Here is a 24,563-nt window from a genome sequence, read left to right as displayed (position 1 = left end):
TCCCGCCCGAATCGCTCAAACTAGAATGTAAAACGAAATCGCCGCAGCGACGTATCTCTCAATCTGGCCAAGATCCCCCATCCCTCGTCGAGAGTTTGAAAATTCTTTCATGGAAAATTCAAGCATGCTCCATGAAAGAGCCTCAAGAAAACTTTGCAGAATTACAAAATAAGGAAACGGTCATTTTGGTTTAGCATTAAACTAAATCTATGGCCGCTCGGTCATCGTCGCATCGAATCTTTTATTATCCTCCCCTACGAACTCCTTGATAATGGCATTATTACCTCGCCAGAAACACGCTTCATGTTTACTTTAACTATACCAAGATGAAGTTTATTTCGCTTCAAATATAAATTCACTTCATTTTCAAATTAAGTCGTCTTAATTACAAGCTTTTGCGTCGACCGAAATGTTTCGAAATCGCGGGATGCCGCGGTTTCCTCGCAATCAGAGAAACGCGCGTCGCGTTCGCGGCCGCGTTCGGAAGGGTCCGATCCGCGGCGATCGATGGATCCCGATCTCGATAACGAATCGCTCGGAACAACGGATCGTCCCTTGTCGGGTCGATATAGACTGAAAACGATTTTCGCTCGTTATCGCGTCCCCTGCTCGCGAATACTTTACGAGGCTCATCCAGCCTGGAAGAAAATTGAAGAGGGAGATAAAAAGCGGCAACAGCCGGGGTAAGATGCGTGGAAGCGCGAAGCAGATCCGAAAGTAACTAGCGCTGCCTTCGAGAATTACCGCCGCCGCCGCCTGCCGCCGCCATCGCCCCGGCACCGAACAACCGAACCGTAAGTTTCCCGAGAGCGCTGCCACGCCAAGAGGAACACAGATACCGAGGAACCGAGTCGCCGATGAGTGGAAGGGAAACGTAGACACGGACGATCGGGGCGGACTGGTACAGAAAGACTGGAAAGAGAAAGGAAAGAACCGTGTAACCGTCCGAGCTAAATCATAACGTGGATGCTGCCACGAAGGGGGATGGAGTAACACAGGGTGGGAGGGGTGGGTGAGAGCAAAGTGGGAAGGAAGGACGGAAGGCAGGAAGGAAGGAAGACAGGCAGGCTGGCAGCCAGGAAGGAAGGAAGGAAGGAAGGAAGGAAGGAAGAAAGGTGGCGCGTGTAATCTTGTTGACGCAAGGCAAGCCACTCGCTACGTGGGTGGGAATTTCGTCGTTAAATCGGCTCGTACGCTGCTCGCGCGTTTCTTCCTTATTAAAGTCTCACCGGGTAAACGGGCATCGCCGATCTCGATACTCCGTCGGAACCGGAACGATATCTATCGGTCCGCGTTTCGCGTATCTTACGCCCCGTCCCGTCCCTAATCGCGGCGCGCCCGCAGTTTTCCCTTCGGCAGGCGCCGCGCCGCTTTAATCCGCGGGGTGGCGCGATCCGAATCTGCGTTTCGATCAATTTCCGGATGGTATCGGGACACGCGTGCGCCACTGGCGAGATCGGAGATCGCACAGCAGGCCGATCGTGGTTTTTTTCTTTCGGGCCGCGAAACGCGGTCCCGGCACCGGTTCGGAAGTGCCTACCGCTGTATCATTACCGATGCAAGACGCAACATTCGCAATTCCCCGTACCGCGAGATTACCTAGGCTCAAGTTATCCCGGGCTGAGAGCCACTGGAATGAGTTTATGTCGCTATCAAAGAGACACGGAGCCCTCGTATGCGAGTCGCATCCTAACTAAAGCTTCAAAGGGCATTAGCATACCGGCCGCTCGGTATGACTGGCCCGTGCGTGTGTGGGCATCCAGTGAGCACAATTAACTCGTTATCTTATCGCGCCTCGGTGGCGGCAGAGGCGGCGGCATGGTCCAAACGTTAAGGTGTACTTTGCTTAATTTACGCCACGGAGTCACCGCAGGAACAAAAATTGAACTGCGAGTCAACCTCCGCAGCGGCCGCGCGCTAAACAAGAAGAAACGAGACGCCGCGCCGCGCCGCGGTCGCGCCGCATCGCGACACGATTCCCGCCGCGATACCCCCGCCGCATCGATCAAATCGATGCGCGTCCTGCCTGCCTCCTCTGCCGCATCCCCGGCCCACAGTAATTTCAACCCCGCCGTGAGCGAGAGAGACTCGTCGAGCCGCGATCCCGCCGGATATCGCGCGCGCGTTTCCATTGTCGTCGCGCCGCGAACCCGACGGACATCTTCTCGGCCGCGGGATCAAATGCACACCCACCAACTTACCAAGTTGTTACTCGCGTAAGCGCAATGCCGACATTTGTACGGCTTGGTTCCCGTATGCAAGCGCACGTGCCGCTGCAAATGAGAGCCGAGTTTCGTTTTAAAACCGCACCCGGGGTAAGGACAGGCGCGCACCGACTCCGATTTCATTGCATCCGCGGGATCCTCGTGGCGACTGCGATGTCTGTAACCAACAAATTACATTTTCGTTTAGTCGTTTTTCCCTCCCTCCCCGTTGCTCATTCATCCCCCACCCCCGGCTTCGCCCGTCGTGCACCGAGATTAAAGGGAAACACCGTGGACGCGGGAAGGAGCTTGGAAGAGAAGGGCGAGAGAGGGATCTCGCCTGTAAATTGTAGGCACATCTTGCGGGCTCCGAAGACGCGGGCCCGGCCCGGCCCAGCTCGGCCCGGCTCGGCTCGGCAAGTTCATCGTCGCAGCGACACCGGTGATTATGAACGATGCGATATGCGTGCGCGATATTACGAGGGAGCCATTGGCCACGGCTACGGCTACGTGTATATCAGGTTCGAAATGCGTGACACGTTTAATTAAAATCCTGCGTGATTTACTCCGCCGCACAGAGTGTAAACGAAAGAGACGGAGCGAGATTCGCGGCGGGAGGAAGAGGGACACCCCGGCGACACTGCCGGGAACGATGAAAAAGAGAACGAAAGGCCGAACGAAAGAGAAGGAGGGAACACCGGAGGAAAGGAGAGAGAGAGACGGTATGACAGGATGGGAGGGGGCGGTCGGGGGTAGCGAGAACAGAGAGAGAGAGAGAGAGAGAGAGAGAGAGAGAGAGAGAGAGAGAGAGCACCGTGTACACGGACGAGAGATGGGAGAGAAAGAGAACTCGTGACACTCTGTGGCTGCGTTGAGTTCGACTCACGTAGTAAGTACTCAATTCGCGATGAAATATCGCGTCGACCATCGCCATGCGGACGATCATAACGGGTTGCCCGCACTTGGCCGGCTGCTGCACGCAACTTCCGCTTTCGGTGCTCGCTCTTTCTCTCTCCGTCTCTCTCTCTCTTTCTCTAACACCCCCACTCGCGCCCCCACCCTCTCTCCTTTTTCCTCTTTTCCGCTTTCGACCGATCCACCTCCCCCGCCGACTGTTCCTCTCTCTACCTCTCTCCCTCTCTCTCTCTCTCTCTCGCGCGCACTCTCAATCTCCATGCTCTCCCGTTTGGTTACACACGACGCGAAAAAGAGGAAACAAAACGAAACGGCAAATCGAACGAGATGAAATTTATTAGCAACCTTCCACGGTACAATGCCCTTAATAAGGTAGAATTTAAATCGAACCTCGCGGATTCGTGCGTAGCGCGCGACAAACGATCGTTGCATATTTTCCGGTATTAGCGTTCCAGTGGCTGTCCCGAGAGATAATTAAGAATCAATCGACCGGCGGATAAGAAATGCCGCGCGCAATCACCGCGCGCTGGATTCCTCGATTAAGGGGGCACCGCGCGGCGTTCGAGTTCTGCACGTAGCCGCGTACAAACACACGCGTTTCGCCTCGCAACGCGAGAGCGTGCGGGAGCAACGGCAAAAGCAACAGCAAAAGTTAAGAGCAAGAGCAAGAGCGCGCGAGTACTTTTCCATTAATTACGGTCAACGATTTATAGCTCGAACGAAACAAATTATATCGATAATACTCGAGATCCTTTGACCGTCCAGGTTCGAGCAATCGGGTACGCGCACCGACTACCGCGGCCAACGCAATTAATTTTCTACTTCCTCGAAGACATCGGTCATGCATCGTACATACGCGAGCCACGGCCACGATTAATGGTATAGGATCGCGCCGTACCCGCCGGGGATCTCGATTAGAATTAATGTCACCGGTGTACCTATCGATGGGAGGCGATGCCGCGGTCAGAATCTCGCGTCTTTCCGCGCGATCGCTGAATTCGCGACGGCTGAAATCGCAGCGCTCCTCGGACCGGAGATTTACGGGCAGGAAGGCCGCGGAGAGGATGTCACGGATTTCGATGGCGGCTCCGCGAGGAGAACCCGCTTCTCTTGGTTTTAATTACTTCTTTATAACCGCTGCCTTGTTTATCAAGTACCGCCTTTTACCAGACTGCGGATCTTTACGCAAAATAAAGATTGTCTAGGTTAATTGTAACAAAAAAAAGAAACATAAGTTAGGTGAAAACGTTTCTTCACTTTCGATAGCCGTAACAAGTTGAACAAGATGTATCGATATTTTTGAATTCTTCCAATTCCATCACAGCATCGTATTCGATCTATCCATTTTTCTCATAAATTCGTACGTTTTTGAAGGGCGAGTCAAGGATTACGTTATCGATACTTTTTCAAGAACAAAACAATAGCGACTAGACAAACGATCTCAGTAAAAACCATGATTTCCGTGGAAACACCCCCAATTAGGGAGACTGTATATAATACAGCGCGTATACTGTACACAGTAATCTTGTAGCGTATGTATAACATTTACAAAAAGTCGATCTACACTGGCATCCTAATCTATCAGGAAATCCATCCTACTAGTCTCAGTAACTGGTCCAAAATTTTGCTACCGATCGAGGTGGACCAGTTACTGAGACTAGTGGAATTGATTTCCGAACAGATACCAAAAATCTCGAAAATGAATTCTACTAGTCTCAGTAACTGGTCCACCTAGGTCGATGGCAAAATTCTGGACCAGTTACTGAGACTAGTAGAATTCATTTTCGGGATTTTTGTCATCTGTCAAGAAATCAATCCCACTAGTCTCAGTAACTAGTCCACCTCGGTCGATAGCAAAATTTTGGACCAGTTACTGAGACTAGTAGGATGGATTTCCCGATAGATTGGCGGTATAATACCTCCGTGACGCGTTTCCGCGGCGGAACAGCGCCGGTACGTACCTGCGTAACTGTGACTCCGTTTTCGCCGCGTAAGCGCAGTCCTGGCATCGGTATCGTCTGTCGGACGCGCTGCTCTCGTGCACCAAGCTGCGATGGGACCGCAATTCGGAAGCCGTGCGGAGCACCGTTGGACAGCCCGGAAGTCCGCACTTGTACTTTTTCCCGGCGTGGCGCAGCATGTGTTGACGGAGAGCGTGCCTGCAAAGCCGGGAGCAAACGACACGATTTTTAGATCCAGCCTAGCTCTCCCGGAAAATCTCTCTGTCCGCGCGCAGTCTCGCGGGCAGGCCTGTATGCAACGTTTCCGAGTATGTAATTTTCGGCACGGCCGGACAACGCGATGGTCCCCGAGGCCGGCGCGCGACCATCGGCCGTGTACGCGGCGCGTTCGCACGCCGCACGATCCGATCGCAGCTGTTGCATGCTATATCAACCTGCCGCATGCCGGCGAGCGCACACGCTCAGCGCAGAAGAGCCGCACTTTAAATAGTTTCTGTCAAGAGGTGACGATCTATACGGTTAGTGAACTCTCGCTCCCGGCACGTCGGCCGGCTCTGTACGGCCCTTGGTACTATGTTCTTTGACGGCCGTTCCGCGAGTTTCGTTCTACGCTCTCTCGATATCGCGGCCGGGTCTCCCCGGGCCCCGGGGACGGCTGCACGCGCGCGCGTGCTACGGCTCGCCCGGAAAGAAGATGACGCGTGCAACGAGAAGAGCCCCGGTGCCTGGACAGGGCCGGCAAGGCCGCGGGGAGCCGGTAATACACCGGCAACGCTCGGGACTCCTATAAAACCAAACGAAAGCTCGTCGATGTTATCGAAATCGGCAGCAAATTTCCGAACGTGGTAGCCACGATCTTCGGCCGCGTATCTCCCGGGCCCTGTTCCCGAGATCTTCGCCACGGCGAGCGTGGTCACCGTGCGGGAAACCTACCGCGGTAGCAGACCGAAGGACACGCCACGGATTTTTCGAGATGGCAGCTCGACGATACCGGCAAACTCCGCGAACCCGCGCAACCGATCGGACGGAGAACGAATCGTGGGAGAACGAAGGACGACCGATCCGAGAAAAAGAGGACGGACGCGACGAGGGGGCGGGCGGGGGAGAAAGCGGACCGTGCGGATGGAATCGAACGGAACGGAACGGAATAGAATGGAACGGCAAGGGATGCCGAGGAACGGAGTGGAACGGACAGGAAGGGAGCCGAAAGGAGAGAACAAGAGAGAACGGAGAGGAGGAAGATCGGGAGCAGAAGAGGCTACGGGGTCTGGGCCGTCCTAGAGGGAGCCCCGGCCTACCCAATTGGCTACGCAAGTGTAACGGCAACTTTTACAATGTCAGGATATACACGCCCTCGCACGAGCTTCGGACGTACCCTCTCGTACCCTGTACACCTGCGTCCAGGTAGTCTCGGCAACGACAACGTTCCCCAGCCGTCCCGCCGATGTGTCCAGGCTAGACCGTGGCTACTATGCCGGAATCGTGTGGCCATATTCGGCAAAACTTACCCCTTCGAAGCAGAGGGATTATCAGCGGTCTCTGCTTTCTACAGAAAATTGTTAACCGGCTCGCTGACAGTCCGAAAGAGACAGAGGTCGTTAACTTCCATTCGAGTAATCCGAGCATCCGATTCTACGGCTCAAGATTCGTCAACGCTGACCGAATAAATGGAATATAATCCTACTCGGAAATACTCGCGGCGGAAGGGTGGACTTCTTCGTCCAGGACATTGGAGGCTTTTAACATGTTAGGTTTACGGAACCCGCCGAAACGACGGCTCACTGATTTCTTCGTTTACGATTTGAAGATCGTCGGATTGTGAAGATACATTCGCGAGTTATTTATTCAACGTATATGTGGTACTTGCGGCAAGTATTGCAACGACACTCGTTCGATATAAAAAAAACGTCTTATTGTTACGTTTATATACCGATATAAAACAGCTGCTTTCACACAGAGCATCGTGAGTCTAGCGTTGAGAAACATGTCGGCTGGTCCTTCCGTCTTCGCTCAAACACTACAGTAATGTCTCCCTAATTGACACTTAGATTGTGCAGAAAAATGGACAATTTGGGAAGAGGAGATACGGTTATTCGAGCCTTGTGGCTCGTTTTTATAATTATCGACGATTTGTAACTATAAAAACAAAACCGCAACGCTCGAATAATCGTATCTCCTCTTCCACAAATTGTCCAATTTTATGAGCGTCAATTAGAGCGTCAATCCGAGCGTCAATTAGAGAGACATTACTGTACTTACTATATTTCGACAAATATAGTGTTGCCTCCTATCATGGAAGATCTATCAGCTGGGATGTCCGGCGGAGAGGAGGGGGTAGGTCCCACCATGTATAATTGTTGACAATTCGTAACTATAAAAACCGAGCCGCAAAACCCGAATAATCGCATCTCCTCTTTGCAAATTGCCATTTTCCTGCACAATCTGAGCGTCGGTTAGGGAGACATTACTGTAGTTCAGCAATGTTTGCAATGCACGTTTCTATCACGCGTGCATCGGTTGAACCAATGGGCCTACGGTCCCCGTTAATCTTTAACAAGTAAATAAACGAATAAGTCTCCACTTCCCGCGATGCTCGCGATCCGCGAGCTCGATCGCATTTTTCCCAAAAAACCAAGCTTCGAGAATAGGATATTCGAGCTGGACCCAGGTCGAAGAGCCGACTCTCGTTGCTCGGCGGGCCATTAATCGGGCCGGACAAGTTACCCGGTCGCTCGAACGCGAATACGTAGCGACGTCTACGTTATGTATACGCGGCATCGGCAACTTCCGCAAACGAATATTTCCTCGTTGCGTTTCGTCGTGCTCTCGGGAAAGGCGGGATGAGGAGGAGGAGGAGGAGGAGGAGGAGGAACGGACTGGAGAGATTACCGGCATTCCCGGAATGCAACGAAAGAGAGGCGTATCCGCGTTGAACGTTCGTTCGATGAACGCTAACCGGCGATGTAACCGTGATCCCGAGGCTCCGAGCACGGCGAACGCGTACCCGTAATTGCTCTGAATTATGACGTCCGAGGCATTCAGCGACAACGGTTTTCCGGCGGATTCGTGTCCCGATAAAAAAGGATATTAATAGGACGTATTATATTCAATTGCAGTTTCTCACGCGGCAGACGTCGCGGCGGACGAGGCAACGCTCGCGATCGGCACGGAATGTAGACGCGCGACGGCCGAGAATGCTCTCGGCCGCGAAACGCGAGATCCGCGCGACGAGCCGCGCGCGTTCGTTCGGTCCTCGACCGCCGCCTCGCGTTTCGCTATCGAGCGGGTTGCGATTTGCCTAAAAATCTATCGGACGAACGGTGGTCGCCGCGTCGCGTCGTCGACGCCGACGAGACACGGCCCGGGGCCGGGGACCGAGAGGGCCGGTTGAATTATTGCACGGAGAAATCCGGTGCTGTCTCGGCCCATTCCGGGGGATTGGAATTCCGATAGAACAATATTAATATGGTTACGGCGACAAAAGCGCGTCGAGCGGCGTTTCGACGTTGACGAAAGGAAGGCGAAAGGCGAAAGAGGGGTGGTGGGAGCGCGGGGAACGGTCTCCTACGGTTTCTCTCCGGCGTGTGTTTCGGTGGAATGTCGCAGGCGTGACAAGAGGCCGTTAAGAAGAGAGTCTCGGGCCGATTGGGCAAGCGGATGCGGTCACTCCGGATGATTTAGCGCGACGTCCACCGTCATCTCGTGAAATATGTGCCGGCCAGGGACTCGAGGTCATTTAAAAGTCTAATCCGCGACGGGTACGATCGTCGTTACAGTCGTCGATAACGGCGGCGGGATTCGTCGCGACGGGATACTCCCGATTCCGAAAAGAACGGGAAACCCGAAAGGACGGTCCAAAGAAAAGGGGGTGGAAAGGGGGAGGAAGAATGGTTGCGCTCGCTGCGCTAGACCCGATGGTTGTTAGACCATCGTTCGTTCGGCGTGTTCGCGGGGCCGCTCGATAGCGGCCTCTCGGTTAACCTCGGTTCCCGCCGATCGACGGATATAAATCTCGGCGATGATGGCTGATCGACGCGTAGATAGCGCGCCCAGTCCCCGGCAATCTTCCAGCGAAAATGCGTATAATTAAAACGAAGGAGTTAACGGTGGCGAACCGGAGTTTGACGTTGAGCCGAGCCGAGCCGAGCCGAGCAGGGCCGAATCAAATCGAATCGCGGACGGGGGAACGAAAGAGCCGGCCGAGCCGGCGAACGAGCAGAAACGGGCGAACGGGCGAACCGGCGAACGAGCGGGGGCAGTACCGGCCGTACATAGATCGACGAGAGAGTACCCGTCCGAAGGTAAAGTCCGCCAGGATATAGCGACGCGCGGGTTAATATAGCCTCGATCGTTCTGGGATGGGAATGGCGGAGCCGTTGGTGAAGCGATCGTGTACTATCCGAGAGGAGGGAAGCGGATGAGAGCGAGCGAGCACGGGCATTAATTAAAAAGGTTGCGCATTAAAATGATTTGTTTTAATTGGCTGAACGCGGTGAGGTATTTATGGCCTCGCGGTCCTTCGCTCGCCGGTCCGTCGGTCTGCGGCCTCTACAACGAACGTCGACTCGGACTTCTTCTTCGTCTGCCTCTCCTTTTCCACCACCACCTTCTCTTGTCTCCCGCATCTCTCCGCCGCCACCTTCTCTCCACCTTCTCCGTCTCCTCCTCCGCGTTCTCCTGCTCTTTCTCTTGCCGCTCGTTCGTCTTCTCTTGCTCCTTCCTCCCGCCACTCTCCTCTCCCCCCCCCCTCCTCCACCGTTCCTCGGCCGCTTTCTCGTCTCTCTTCTCTCGTCTTCTCTCTCCCCCGAGTTTCTCGCCTTTCTCGCCAACGTCTTTCCAGCCGCGCTAAGTCCTTCTCCGCGCCCTAGTCCCCTCCGCCCCTGACCTCTTCGATTATCTCGAAATCGGACGATCGTTCATTCCGACTAGCCACGGGAAAGGGAGAAAGAAAGACAGAGAGAAAGCTGAAAGCCGATTCTCCTCCGGCGCGGAGCGACCGAGGGCGATTCATAAATATCGGGCCACGACAAGTGGATCTTTATTACCGCGAATGATTTACAAGCGACTTTGCCGTGCTCTTTCTTCGAGACTCTTGTCACCGGCGTATCCTCCGTGAGCGAACGGGCCCCGATCTCGTCTCGCCGACGCGACGGCCACCGTCTCCCCCCTCTTCCTCCGTTCCCGTAAATTTCACAAAAACTTTTCTTCCTCCCCTTTCGACGAAATTTCGGCGCTATTAGCCGCGTCTTCTTCCTTCGCTCGGCGAAACGAGGGCGAAACGAGGGGATCCGATCGAGCGGTGCTCGACGACGCGTTTGAATCGCGCGTTACGATAAAAGGTAAACACGCGAACGCGAAACGCGAAACGCGTCTCTCGAGGAGCCGACGAGAGCGAAACAGAAGAAGAAGAAGAAGAAGAAAAGGCGAAGGCTCGAGGGCCGAGGCGGCAGAGGCGGCAGAGGCGGCAGAGGCTGCCGCGGTGGGTGGAATCAACGTTTCCAGCGGACGATGGCTAAGGTGGGATCGTGATGGGCCGTGATGGTGGTGTGGCCGTGGAACGATGCCGAAGAGGAGGCTGGACCAAAGTGAACCGAAGGTGATGCATGGCCGACGGTTCCTACGGCGGGGCCGCAGACGAAGAAATAAAGAATAAGAAGAATATCCGCTTCGTCGGGTTCAGAGCCGGCCCCCTGGAGCAAACGCTGTCATAACTCAATCCCACCTTCGTCCGTTCGTCCGTTCGTCCGTCCTTACGTTCGTACGTTCCTACGTTCGTACGTCGGTACGTCCTTCCCCGCGCCGTTGCAACTTGCACTCGGGGTCTCTCGCTCTTTAGCCGACTGTTCTCTACCTCCGGGCCCCCCTCTCGTCCCCCGCGTGGTACCACACGGTCCCCGGCCACCTCCCGCTTTTCGATCCATCTTCCTCGGAACCCGATCTCGATCGCGGAGATCCGCTCTTTCGATTCCTCGTGGCATCATCGGGATCTCTCTGTCTCGCTCGTCCAGATCTCTCCGTATCACTCGAGAGATATCCTTGTCCGCCGGCCGACGTTTCTCAATGTGTAACCATATCCACCGATGGGCCTGACGCACCGATCGAAATTTTCCCGTAACCGGCGAGTCACCCGCCAGTACGAAATCATATCTCGCCGGCCGCCGCGCTTTCGTCAAGCTGACCGGGGACGGAGGTCGGGAACCGGTTTAACCAATGATTCACGCGTTATTTCAACGACCGGGGACTTCTCTCGATTCCAGAGAAGAACAGGAATCGCACGCCTTAATTATAGATCGGTTCGCTGACGAAGAAATTCGAGGCGATCGGGAGAAAACGGCGCTGCTGGGCCGTCTCAAACGATCGGCGCCACTCCCGATCTTTTTCGACCCTTTCGGCGATAAATCTTTTTCGGGCATGAGAGAAACCGGTCGAAGCGGGTACGATCGGCGGGCGTCGTTCGGTTTTAGCGCGAACCGAGACGCGAATCGGGACAAACGATCGGACGGGTAAACGTCAGCCGGTGCTCTGCCCCGAATAACCGGCTTCATTCGCTCGGACGTGGCCGCGCGTCAAAAATAAGTTGATATTAATGGGCGGATTCCAATCAAAGGCGGAATTCTGCGGGGACAAACGGAACGGGTCGGAGGAGGGTGGTTGGTGGAATGATAATTTTTTGGCACCGGCTGGAAATGAAAAATTCTTGCGGCACCGTTCCCGGTGACGTTCCGGGAACAGAAATTGCCCTTATCACTTTTGCGAACGGCGAATAAAATTAGCGGCGGAACGCTTGGAGGAAGTATTTGTTGATCGCAGCGTCGGCTTCGGACAATAAGCAAACGGTTTCGGCTATCGAGAAATCCGTGATGCGTTCTATGCGATTCTTGGCGAAACAAGAGAATGCTTTCGGAGACGTGCGAACCGACGTGTATTGGAAATAAGAATTTTCAAGAATTTCAGGGCAAGAGATGAAATTGTTGATTAGTTTTTTGCGGAAAGAGTATGTCGGTCAGGGTGCGGCGTTGCTCGAGGTTCGTTCATCCGAGTCGACAAAGGCTCGTAATTATTGTGAACAATAGACATGGCTGTTATGTGATGCAAGTCTGTGGAACTTGTGGTTATTATAATCTCGACGAGTGGTTGGTTTTTATAATAAGAGGCCTACACACGATTGAGCGATGTTCACAGATGAGACGAATCAGAGAATTATAGAGAAATAGCGGAGTATATTAGTAGTAGAAAAAAAGTTTAGAATGTCGAAAAACGAAGGCAAGAGTTTTGAATGACGAATTAGTTATATGCGAGCAGCGTGTGTAGGAGTCGGCATTTCTCAAGCATTCGAGTTTAGAGAAATCAGTCGTGTTAAGGAAACTTAAAAAATGCAGTCCGTTAAGTTGACGCGGTCTCTTTTCATTGACCTCTTGCCGTACTTCGACGAGTCTGACTCGTGATGGGGATTTCCAGAAAAAACCTGCAGAATGTGAAACACCGTTTATCGAATTCGGAAAGAAATTCTGTTCTTTCGCCATCGATATTTAATCGTTCGAGTAAAAATAGACATAAACGTCCTTTTCTTTCTAAAAAATTATGAGAACCGAAGAAGTCGTGATCGCTGTATCTGCGACGAATATTTCACGTCAAGGGGTTGAAAGCCTCCTTGTCCCACTCTGCACGTACATCGTCAGTAATCGTTGATCCGATTTTTGACAAGTTCCCCATCGTTTTTCGGCAAAATAAAACCGCCAAGAGAATGTTTCGTTCGTCGGACGTAACCGTAAATGGTCCTGCAAGAATGTTTCATTTCGGGTCGGTGCCAAGAATGACCATTTTCTATCACCCTCCTTTCGTTTCTGCCGATCTCCGGGGAGTGGTTTGTTAGTCTTGTATTTGGCGGTGATGCCGTAAGTCGGAGAGACCGAAGGAGAGATCCGCATCCAGCGGGCAGAGAGAAGCGGCGAGGAGAAGCAAAGCGGCGAGAAGGAGACGGCGGGGGAAAGCAGAGAGGACGGTGAAACGGGAGAGAGAGAGAAAGAGAAAGAGAGAGAGAGCGAGAGATTCTAGCTGCCGCGTCAGGGAGATTAGGGGATCGCAGGGTTGGTTGTTGCCGGTAAAGCCAGCGTGCGCAGGGAGCGGAGGGGCGGTTAACGCTTCGCAGCCGAGGCTCAGAATAAACAACAATATTATAACGCGAGCTTAATTGCGCCAGAGGGCTCGGTAACGGGCGCATAAATCGGAGCAGCGAGCGCGCGCGCCCTCCAAACTACCCTCACCCCGTCCTTCTCTCTCTTTGCCTCCGTCTTCGTCTCCCCGATTCGCCACCCCTGGAACATGTACCAGTCTTCCACGAGCCGCTCTCGGAGTAGGATTCATTTACAATAAACATGTCCTCCGCTAATTTCGTCGGCGGAAAAGGAGGAATCTCCAGAACGGAGGAGCGTCTTAACCGTAACGTACGTCGACGTTTCTGCCTTCTCGTTCACCGGAGACGATCATTCGTTAGGGGAAGAAGATCGCGAGTTCTTCGCTCGCGGGATATGCTCTTCCGCAAGGCTGCGAGCCGAATTTCGAACGGCGGAGCCGCGTTCGTTCGCCGGACGTTGCCCTCCGTCGACGTTCCTCCGCCAGGATCGCTCGCTCCGAACGGAGCAACGTTTTAATCGAACCAAAAAAACGACGCGAGACGGCGTTGCCGGGGCTGCCGGATAGATTTCGTTCCGTCCTCCCCGATATCCAACTTCTTCTTCTTCTTCTACTTCTACTTCCACGGCCGCGTCGAGGGCGGATTCCAGGACGCGCCGCGAGCCGCGGCGTACGGTAAAATGGCGGCGGCCCCGAAAAATTACAGCCGGTCCTATCGCGGGACCGGGGACGCCGCTGCGATGGTTGCGGTTTGGCGACGTTTCAACCGGCAAGAAGCTCGTCGGCCGCGGAACCGAGAGCCATGGATACGGAGCCGCCACGGATGGTCGCGGACCAGGATAAAGCGTCGATGACGCGACGCGGCTGGCTCGGCCGGTCGAACGGACAAAACAGGACGGAAAAGAAACAGCGGAGGCGGCGGTGGAACGGAGGACGGAGGGCCGGAGCACTCTCGGGGGTTTGGAGGCTTCGAAGCTTCGGGGCTTCGAGGCTTCGGAGGACACCGGGTTTCGAAAAGAGCCGGCGAAGGGATGGAGAGGAAAGAGAGAAAAGGAAAGAAGATGACGGAGAGTGGGAGAGAAAGAGAAAAAGATAGAGAAAGAAAGAGAGACAGAGAGAGAGAGAGAGAGAGAGAGAGAGAGAGGGGCGGGCTAGGTCTGGGTTAGCGGCCGGAGGCAGGAGCAGGAGGCAGGAGGCTATATCTACGCGTCCTCGACCGCAGGCCTGTTTTATTTTATGAATCGCAATATTTCACGCGACAACTGGACTCGCGGGGCGGTCACCGCTAAACTGTCTGCATACGGGGCCGTGCTTACCGCGTGCCACCATACCAAAACCATACCACACCGCGTCCACGTACCATCGCTACCAACCACCATTGCCGCCGCACCGTACGAAGAAAACCCACGGCCGGTCTGTACGCGCGTACGTACGTACATATATAGGTTCGACCACACGGCAGCTCCCGCGACACAATGCGCGCACAACGGAGACACCTCACTAATACATTTCGATGCGACGAATGCGGTGCAACAGCGTCGCATTGTTCCTCGGGGGGGCATGCAGAAATCTTTCCTCCTCCTCGTTTCCCCTCGACGCGTAGCGGCCGAGCGGCCGAACGGCCGGCCCGGTCCGATGCGGTCCGGCCCGGCACGGCCCGGCACGGCCCGGCCCGGCCCGACTCGACTCGGCCCCCGACCGCCGTTTTGCTCTCGGTAGCGCAAACAATCCCCCGCGGGATTCCCCGCTGGCCGATCGGCCTCTCCGAGGCGAGCCACGGTTCCGGCTGCGTGCTGCTGCGTCGGGCTACGGGCTACCGCGGGCTCCCCCGATGTTTAAGGGTGCTCGCGGGGTGATCCGTAAAGACGACACCGTGCCTCATTAGCCGCGGCGACGGAGGTGAGAGAAAACGATGCACGCGGCTCGCGGAGACAATGGTGGGCCGGAGAGACGCGACTCGACGCGATGCGACGAGCGACTCGCCTCGGTCCGCCTCGGGCTCGCGAAAATTTACGGTGATCGGAGATTTATGCGCCGTTTCGATCCGAACACGCCTCGCGGTCGAATTAATTGCGCGACGTCGCGCCGCGTACGGCGTTGCTCGCGTCGCGCGTCGTTATCTCGAATCCGGTAGCTCCGTGGTAGCTCCGAAGCTTCGAGTCACGGAGAACACGGGTCCGCGCGGGCCTTACGGGGGCTCCCGCGCACGCCGTCGACGCTCGATCAAACGGCCGATCGCCGCTCGTTCCGATTTTTCCGGACGTCGGCAGACGACGGGAGAGGAGGAGAGGAGAGGGTGCCGGAAAAGAGCGCGTCGCGGCGCCTTGGCCGCGCAACAGAGGCAGAAGCGCGGCGCGGATCGACCGAACGTCAGCGGGTGGCAAAGTTACGCCAATCTCGCCCGGTATGCCTATCTTTGCGCCGTTTACCTGACCAGCCACGAAGGAGGCGGACGCGCCATTACTGCTATGGAAGATAAAAGATAGGCGCGCGCCACGCCGCGGTCCATATATGTAAATACCTCTGGGGAACTCGCGTACACGTCGCCGGGCAGGAACGAGAGGGTTGCCGGTGAGTAGAACGCTGCGAGGGACCGCTCGACCCGCTCCGGCCCGCGCGGCCCGCTCTCGGCTCCGGCCGATGCGAGGACGGGAACAAGAGGCGAAGGGCAGAGGGGTGAAACGAACGAAACGTACGGTCAGTAGCTCGCGTATGTAACATACTATCTTGAATATGCGCATACATCGAGAATTGCCCGCGCTTATTCTGAGAATTGGTTAGGCGATCGAATACGCGGGAGCTGCCCGTCTTCTCGTAATTACCTCTCTTTTCTCTCCTTCCATCCTTCCGTCCTTCCGTTCTCCAGCCCCCTCCCCCCCTTCCCACCGCCTGTTTTCTTTTCTCTCCGTTCCGTCGGTTTCTTCTTTTTTTCGACGAGTCCTGCACGCGTTCCCTACCATTCCGCGATCGTTTATTCACGTTCGTTGCCACCCGTTTACGCCTTCGTCCCCTTCGCCGTTTTCTCTCCGTCGGGAATTCGGGAGGGCGCGGGGCGAGGGCGAGAAAATGGAAGCGGAATGGAAACGCGGGAGACGCGAGAATAAGCGGAACGGAGCGGAAAAATGTGGAAAACGCCGGGCGGCCATCGCGTCGTCGTCGCCGTCGCCGCAGCTCGGCTTGCTCGGGTTAATCGGTGCGGATAGGTGGCCGGTTTCCGTAAAAGTGGAAAAGTTTGTAAAACGTTTCGTTCCGTAACGTGTTCGTCAGCTCGCGGAAACGGGGCCAAGTTCCTGGGATGCGACATCGCCGACAACTGGCGCCCCGGCCTCGCTCCCGGTCCGGTCCGCCGTTTCCGACGAAAATTGAGCCGGAGAAAGTCCTAATCGAGCTTTGCCCACCGGAAGTTTTAACTGCCTGCGGTCGAAAGATGACGCAGAGAGAGTTCCAGGTATATGAGCCGCCGCGAAATCCTCCGAACCCGGGTACGACGTCGCCCGAAACTCGGCGAGAGAACGAACGTGGTAACGAAGGCAGACAACGACGACGACGCGGAGACTCCCCGATTAATCTCGGCGAAAACGCGGTCGTCGTGTAATTCCCGCCGGTTTTTGCATCGGGAGGTTATCATCCGTGGGTCCCCGCGCGAAGGGGATCGCGGAGGAGCGGCGGAGCCGGCGATGGTAGGAGCCCTAATCCTTCGAAACGGTCGGCGATCGCGACATTAAGCGAAAACCCTCGCCGTTTCGGAGCGGCCATCCGGCCTCGAAGAGTCCGGTAGTCGGACGTGGAATAGGTAGCGTTACAGAGTGTAATGCGTGTACGAGACGGGCAGCACGAGTGTCGGGAACGCCGTAGAATGGGCCGAGCGAGCTTGGCGAAGGGGTCGGCGGGGTCCGAGGGGGGGACCGAGAGAGCGAACAGGGCGAAAAAGGACGAGAAAATCGAGCCGAGCGGGACGAGGCGGGCCGGGCGGGCATAGGTGTTAACATTTGCTTTATAGCGATCGCTCTACACCCAACCAATGGTTTAATACTTGGGTCGACACGCGAGAGAAACGGCGTGCTGTGGCGCCTAGTTGCGGGCACCCACGTACGCTCCCTCTGCTCGAGCGCGTTCTCGCTCCGCATCGGAGAGCCACGGAATACGTATTTCCGTGGCTCGTTTCGAGCATCCGTTCAACGTTTCAGCGGTCGGCGACGCCGTTTCGCCGTTTCGCCCGTCTCCTTGCTGCGGCTCCTGAAATCCTTCGTGCCCCGCGCAGCCTAAACTATGCAACGCTTCTTCGGGTTAGTTCGCCCCCCCACGGGTACACGAGCCTGTCTCCGTGCCGCGCGGAATCGAATCGTATCGCGTCGAATCGAGTCGAATCGGCTCCCATCGAATCGCCGTACGTACCGGCGAGATTCTTTTTCGCGAAACCTACCAACGACTGGCCTGGTCGCGCCAGTAATTTCAGTAGTATATCGAAGCATTAGCGCCGGCCGGCAGGATTCTATTTACATACGTTGGTATTAGAGACTCGTGGAACGTGCACTTGCAGGGACCATAATGCAGGCCCGTTAAATACTAGAATGACCCGTGGGGCTTACGGGCCGCTATGAGATGTTAATACGAGCCGGTGGCAAAGAGCGAAGTCGCTTCCTCCTAGCTTCTCCGTCTACCTTCGTCCCTCTATCGCCCACGCCATGCCTCTCTCTCTCTCTCTCTCCCTCTCTCTTGCTCTACCCGTTTCTTCCCTTCGAGTTTCTCCGTTCTATGCGTACGCTTTCCTCTCGCGCGAGAATCGTACCTACCGACCGTCTCGTCTCTCCTCTTTTTGGTCTCCTCCCCCCTCCTCGGCCGGACCACGGATACGGTCTTTTATTTTATAGTTATGCAGCGAGGACACTTTTACTACGACCGCGCGAACGTTTCGTGGTTTCTGGCCGCAACGCCGGCTTTTATTGTCCTACGGTTTTTATCCTGGAAACGCGCGCGTCTTTCCTGCAAAAGACCGGGGGGATCCACGCGTCCGCGTCGATAACGGCGAACGGCAAACGTCGAACGGCGAAGGCGGGTCTCTCTCTCTCTTTCTCTCTCTCTCTCTCTCTCTCTCTGGTATTTCTATCGGCGACTCGGCGAGGTACGCGTCGCGCAACGACGCTGGGTTACTGGTTAGGAATATTTATGGCACGCGCCGCCGTTAACGCGCGCTCTCTCGTAGCTGGCAACTCGAGGAAAGATAAACGGGTCCGCGGGAGCCTCGGCGGAAGGCACACGGAAAGATATCCGCGTTTTCTAACGGAAGACGACGCGGTCGCGGGTTCCGTTCGATCCGCGCGCGGATCGATGCGACGTAATTGTATCTAACGGGGAAATCGCATGATAAATACGGCTCCTCTCCGTTCGCGGGATAACGCGCGCGGCAGTTTTCTACGGCGGAGTCCCATTGTCGTCACGAGACACACGATGTACTCGGATACGTCACGCGACGACCCCCGTCCGCCGTGATCCCGCGCACGAAGAACGTGCCCGGGCAATTACTTTTACGCGCCGTTCGCGGCCTGATCGTTTCAATTTATTAATCGGCCGATTATTTCGTTCGGTCGGGCCGCCGCGGGGACGACGATCTCTCCCCGGGATCGTGAACGTTACGCCGGGAATCGGAACGGCGAAACATCGCGAGCGGCATGCTCTCGGTACTACTCACTTCGTGTAGAAAGCGTCGTTGCACTCGGAACAGGCGAAGCCGCGTTTCCTGGACGACTCGTTCGGGCACGCCGACGAGGACGGCGACGGCGACGACGGGCCCGCGCACTCTCGCCGATGAGCGTTCAGGTCCGATCGTCTCGCGAACGACGCCAAACACTTTTCGCAGAGGAACGGACGTTCTCCCGTGTGGCTTCTGATGTGGTTCCGCAACGACACCTTGGCGAACGCTTTCTTGCAGACCGGGCAACGGTATTTCGGCAAGCTCTTCCCCTGGCCGGGTTCCGCCCCGTCGTTATCCTTCCGAACGATCCCGGCGTGAAGTGCTTCGTGAAAGATGAATTCCGCCCGCGAATCCGTTGAGAAACTACAGCTGTCGCATTTCCATTCGTCTTTGACGGCTGCCGTTCTCGCCGCGTTTAATTTGTTATCGTCCCGACAGTTGTTCTCCCTCGTGTGTCTCGTCACGTCTTGCGAGAGGGCAAAAAGCCTGCCGCATTTGGGACATCTGCGGCAAAAACGTGGAAAGCGTGTGGGGACTCGCGCGAGGCTCGTCGCGCGCCCCTTTGATCGAGCACTAGCGATCAAAGTTCGCATCGGGCTTACCTGTGACAAGTCTCCGGATGATCGCGCAGGAGGTGCTCCTTGTGCTCCGACAAATTGGCCTGCCTCTCGCCGCAACGGGAACACTCCCGGGCGGTGCTCGTCGCCGAATCCTGGCCGTACTTGCGAGCCCTCACGATCTCCTTGTGGCTGGACGTTCGCCGGTGCAGCACGGCCTCCTGAGCGGTCGCGAAATTCATCGAGCAGAACGAGCAGTAATAAGGGGTGGCCGCCAGTCGTTGCACCGAGTCCTCCTTGCTCGCGTCGCGTTCCTCTTTCGCGTCAGTCGTCCCAGTGTCGCCGGCTCGTCGAACGTCGGCCGGAACGTCGGCTCGCCCGTCCGTCCGGCCGTCGTGACGAGTCAGCTGGTGACGCTGAAGAGCCACCAGGGACCGAACGATTTGCGGGCACAGATCGCATCTGATCCGTTGCTGATACCGGTCGGTCGCGGTGAAACTCTCCTCGTGACCGGTCTCGTTCGCGTGCAGCCTCAACTGCAAATTATATCGGAACCGGCGATCGCAGCCGGGGCAGGTCAACGCTCGTTGACGACCGATCACCACCGGCACGGATCCGTTCATCATGGACACGACCTCGCGATGGCTCGTGCTGGTCAGATGCCGGTCCATCGCGGCGTTCTCCTCGCACCAGAAGTCGCAGCAGCTGCACTTGTAGTTGCCGCTGATCTGAAACAGTCGGATGACGAGCGGTGGGTGCAGCCGCAGCCGCAGCCGCCGACGCCGCCGCCGCGAACGGAAGCTCGCACCGATCGAGAGAAACGTACCTGGCCGAGCGTGTCCGCGTGAAGCTCGGATCGCCAATGGAGCAGAAACGTTTCCTCCGTGTTGCAATAAAACCGGCAGGAGGAACACTGGAAGGGACACTGCCGAACCACATTCGCCATATTTTCGAGTAAAAAGCGGCGGGCTCGTGGCCCGCGAGGATTTACGCCCGCGACGCGGCAGTGATAATGAGAGAGCAAATGCTTGCCCATTTGCGCCCTCCTCACCCGAGCGTGGCACATCTCGCAGCTCAGGATCTCCTTTTCCCTCTTCCTCGTGCACTTCTTGACTTCCCTCGCGTCCGCCTTCGTGTCCGCCTTCGTGTCCGCCTGTTCCTTCACTCTCTGTCGGCGTGATCGGATAATTGGGGGAATCGATTAGCGAAACGGCCAACGGACCAACGACACGCGCGAGAGATACACGCCGCTCACCGGGCAGCAGCCGATAATTACTTGGTTGCGGGTCGGGGTCTTTTTGGCGAGGTGTAGTCCGCCGGCACGCGACTGCGGGAAGACACCGTCGATCTCACGGATGCTCCTACGGGCGTGCAAATCGGACAGAAGGTGCCTGTTGTAGACCAATCGGGAGGCCAGCTTCCTGCCGCAAGGACTGCACCAATATCCCGACTCGAAATCCGTCCGCGCTCCCGGCACCCATTTACCTCGCGTGTGCCCTGGCGGCGGCTGACCGGCGTTGCTCTTCGCCTCGTACTCCTCGATCCTCTGGAAACAGCGATCGGAACAGGGATCGAAACAGGGATCGTTTTCGACGAACCGATTGCGTGACGAAGCTGCTGCAACTTCGCTGGTTTACGCCGGCCCAGCGATCGCCGTGCCTTTGATTTACTTTCAGAAATAATTGACTCTCTGTTTATCGAATAAGACTTATTCGATTATTGTTCGATTCTTTCGTGTTGTTTATTGTTGAATAAAAAGATTTAATATGTCTCGTTCGATAAGTGTGAAGTCAATTATGCGGAGCCGTGTATCCCGAGCTGGCCAATTGCTATGCCTTCGGTTCGTCTTCGAGCATAATTAGCTTTCTATCTATCGAAAATATGGACATATTCGATTGTTTTATTTATTCTCGATCCTCTGGAAACAGGGATCGTTTTCGACGAACCGATTGCGTGACGAAGCAGCTGCAACTTCGCTGGTTTATGCGGGCCCAGCGATCGTCGTGCCTTTGATTTACTTTCAGAAATAATTGACTCTCTATTTATCGAATAAGACTTATTCGATTTTTGTTCGATTCTTTCGTGTTGTTTATTCTTGAATAAAAAGATTTCATATGTCTCGTTCGATAAGTATGAAGTCAATTATGCGGAGCCGTGTATCGCGGGCTGACCAATTGCTGTGCCTTCGGTTCGTCTTCGAGCATAATTAGCTTTCTGTCTATCGAAAATATGGACATATTCGGTTGTTTCAGTTTTTCGTATTCTCGAATACAAAGATTTAGTATGTCTCGTGTTCGAGAAATATAGAAATAACCCTGCGTTACACAGACCATAACGATTCCCCTGTAACGTGCGTCTTGGGTCTGGAGTTTCTCGAATCTAAGAGGGTTGTCGCTGACATTATCTTTCTTTTTAACGTCTCGAATGCCTTAAAATAAGTTGTTATTAGCTTGTTTCTTCTGCAAAGCTCTATGCTCCATCAAGAGTAATTAGATTAACTCGGACGTTCAAGCCTTTACCAGATCGGTCAAATTTTCTTTACTCGGATCCTATAACAAGAATTACTACCCTAAAAAATGACTCCTGTACCGTGATTGTTCTTCCTAGTTTTCTTTTTCTAGTTACATATTACAGTAATGTCTCCCTAACTGACGCTCAGATTGTCCACAGAAATAGACAATTTGGGAAGAGGAGATATGATTATTCGAGCCTTGCGGTTCGTTTTCATAGTTACGAATTGTCAAGAAATATAAAAACGAGCCGCAAGGCTCGAATAATCGTATCTCCCCATTTTCGTATCTCCCAAAATTGTCCATTTTTGTGCGCAATCTGAACGTCACTTATATATAGGGAGACATTACTGTACAATCAAATGAGAAATCTGTCGTAACCATCGCACCGATGCCTTCTATAATCTACTCCAATGGACTCGTGGCGTTTTTAAGTAAATTAATAAATAAAGTTAATTATGCCGAAGAAGAAACCGAAGGCACAGTAACCGGCACCACTGTCGTACGCACCTGCCGCGTCTGATCCGCGACACACCTACCTGCGAGGTCTCGGTGGGCCGCCATTTTCCGCCGGTGTAAGTCGGCGGGGGATGCTCCTGATGCTCCTGATGCTCCTCGTCCGGCTCCACGTCCTCGTCGTGAAGTTGAGACATATTTTGAGGAAGACCGTCCAATCCGGGTTTCCATTTGCCGCCGGTATGACCGTGCGGCGGACGTTCTCGATCCTCCCCTTCCCCGTCCCCGTCGCCGTCGCAGTCACCGTCAGCGTCCCCGTCGCCGTCACCGTCGCCGTCGACGTCGCCGTCGCCGTCCTCGGACTCCGAATAAGACTCCTCCTCCCCTAAATCTTCCTCCATCGTGTCGTCGGACTCTTCGTCCTGCTGGTATTCGAACTCGTATCTCGGCAGGTCCTTGTTCTCGTTGTTGGCCACCAGCTCGGCGAGTATCGTGTCCTCCAGCCAAGTCTGATGAACTTGCTCGATCCTCTGGGTCTCCTCCTGCCGCTTCCTCTCGGTCTGCTTGCAATTAGACTCGTGAGACGTCATCAGGTCGCTCTCCAAAGAGTGCTCGGGCTCGTGCTTCGCCGGGATCGTCGGGAACGCGGCGGTCTCGATGCCGGTGCCTACGTGGCCCATCGATTGGCTTAATTTGGTCCGGCTGGTCGCGACCACCGTAGGCTTGCCGGCCGCGGAGGAGACGATATCGGGAAAGCCGACCAGCGACGGGATGCAGAGGTGCGCGGTCGGATTGTCGAGCTCCGACACGCCGGGCAGCATACCGTGCAGCTTCTCCTTCGCCGCGGACTCCTCCGCGGCCTCCGTCTGCATCTTCTGGCCTCTCTTTCGTTTCTCATCTTTCTTGAACTTTCGGCTCTCGTCGAGCAACGGCGAGCCTCTGCGAGGGTTCGACTTGCTGCTGCTGCTTCGCAGCTCCAGCGAGCTGAAGAACGCGTCCGCGTTCAGTATTTCGGGGTAGGAGACGGTGGTCGGCGTGGTCGGCGACGCTCGTGCAGCCTCGTTCTTGTCGTCCGGCGGACGACAACCGGACTGCCGGTGCCGGACGTAATTCTCGAGGCCGTGCACCGTCAGGTGACACTTGATGCAAAAGTGCGTGTCGTCGTCGTCCTCGTAGCTCTCCATGGATCAGGCGGAATCGTGCCGATGCCGGTGCCGACCTGCAACGAAACGCATCGCGCGCCGTTCGTGATAGAGCCGGTGACGATAGCGCGGCCAAAAGATACGGCGGAAAGAAGGGAAACGTCCGCGGGGCGTTGCGCGTTTCGACGTTTCGGCTCCGCCGAAATTTCTCTGGCCTTGTTCCGCGTTCCGCGCGCCTCGCATCGGGTCGACGCGAAACTTTCCCCGGGCGAGCTGCCGCCCCGAGGAAACTTTGGCAAAAAGTTGGCCCGGCCGAGGACGAGCCGCGCGGCTTCGCGCGTACGATCGGCGAGAGCGCGAGTCCCGAGGGCCGATCGAGATCAAGAAAGATATATATCGGTCGGTGACGCGCGCGATCGTTCGAAACCACTGTGCGTCTCCGATCCCACGTCTCCCGTCTCCTCGTCTCGCGTCGAGCGAGCCGCACCGGGCAAATTGAAGGTCCGATATTCGCGGAACAGAAGGGAAACAAGTTGACGCTTCGTACGAACTAGGGGTAGGAAGATCGGTCGATGCCGCTTGGCCGTTATTCGGACGACGACACTTCGCCTCCCAGTCCTGGCCGACCCTCCGCCGCCCCCCGTCGGCTGCCGCCACCCGCCACCCTACCGCCCTCCGCCGCTGCCCTCCACCGTCCTCCGCCGTCCTCCACCTTCCTCCACAGTCCTCCACCATCCTCCCCAGCCCGTTACCCACCCCTGCTTACTTCCAACCATCCACCGCCGCCCTCCTCTTCCCCTCCCGCCATCGCCCTCCCGGCCGCCACCTAACCCTCCGCTACCTCCACCCCCGGCCTTGTTGCGCCCTTTCCGTTTCCCCTTTCCGAAGTCTGCGAACCGGCAGCGACCTCGTGGCTCCGTCTCCCTATATACCCTGTCTTGTCTCTCTCCCCTTTCTCTTTATCTTTCTCTCTAGCTCTGTCTCCTTCTTTTT

General features: G+C 55.7%; 1 protein-coding gene across 1 annotated transcript in view; it reads right to left on the bottom strand.

The window, feature by feature from the left end:
• Positions 1 to 24,563, bottom strand: part of LOC117222520 (uncharacterized) — a 36,292-nt gene that overhangs the window by 2,409 nt on the left and 9,320 nt on the right. Inside the window, exons 2-8 of the mRNA XM_033474263.2 lie at positions 22,512 to 23,647; positions 20,739 to 21,008; positions 20,289 to 20,630; positions 19,508 to 20,190; positions 18,903 to 19,409; positions 5,081 to 5,278; positions 2,202 to 2,382 (exon numbers count right to left, since the gene is read on the bottom strand). Of these exons, the coding sequence (XP_033330154.2) occupies positions 2,202 to 2,382; positions 5,081 to 5,278; positions 18,903 to 19,409; positions 19,508 to 20,190; positions 20,289 to 20,630; positions 20,739 to 21,008; positions 22,512 to 23,612 (3,282 nt within the window). The 5' untranslated portion in view covers positions 23,613 to 23,647. The remainder of the gene's footprint in view (positions 1 to 2,201; positions 2,383 to 5,080; positions 5,279 to 18,902; positions 19,410 to 19,507; positions 20,191 to 20,288; positions 20,631 to 20,738; positions 21,009 to 22,511; positions 23,648 to 24,563) is intronic.

Source organism: Megalopta genalis, chromosome 4, assembly GCF_051020955.1.
Source record: "Megalopta genalis isolate 19385.01 chromosome 4, iyMegGena1_principal, whole genome shotgun sequence".
In the NCBI taxonomy this organism is placed as follows: domain Eukaryota; kingdom Metazoa; phylum Arthropoda; class Insecta; order Hymenoptera; family Halictidae; genus Megalopta; species Megalopta genalis.
Note: the sequence above shows the minus strand (reverse complement) of the source record. Positions and strands in the feature narration are given on the sequence as shown.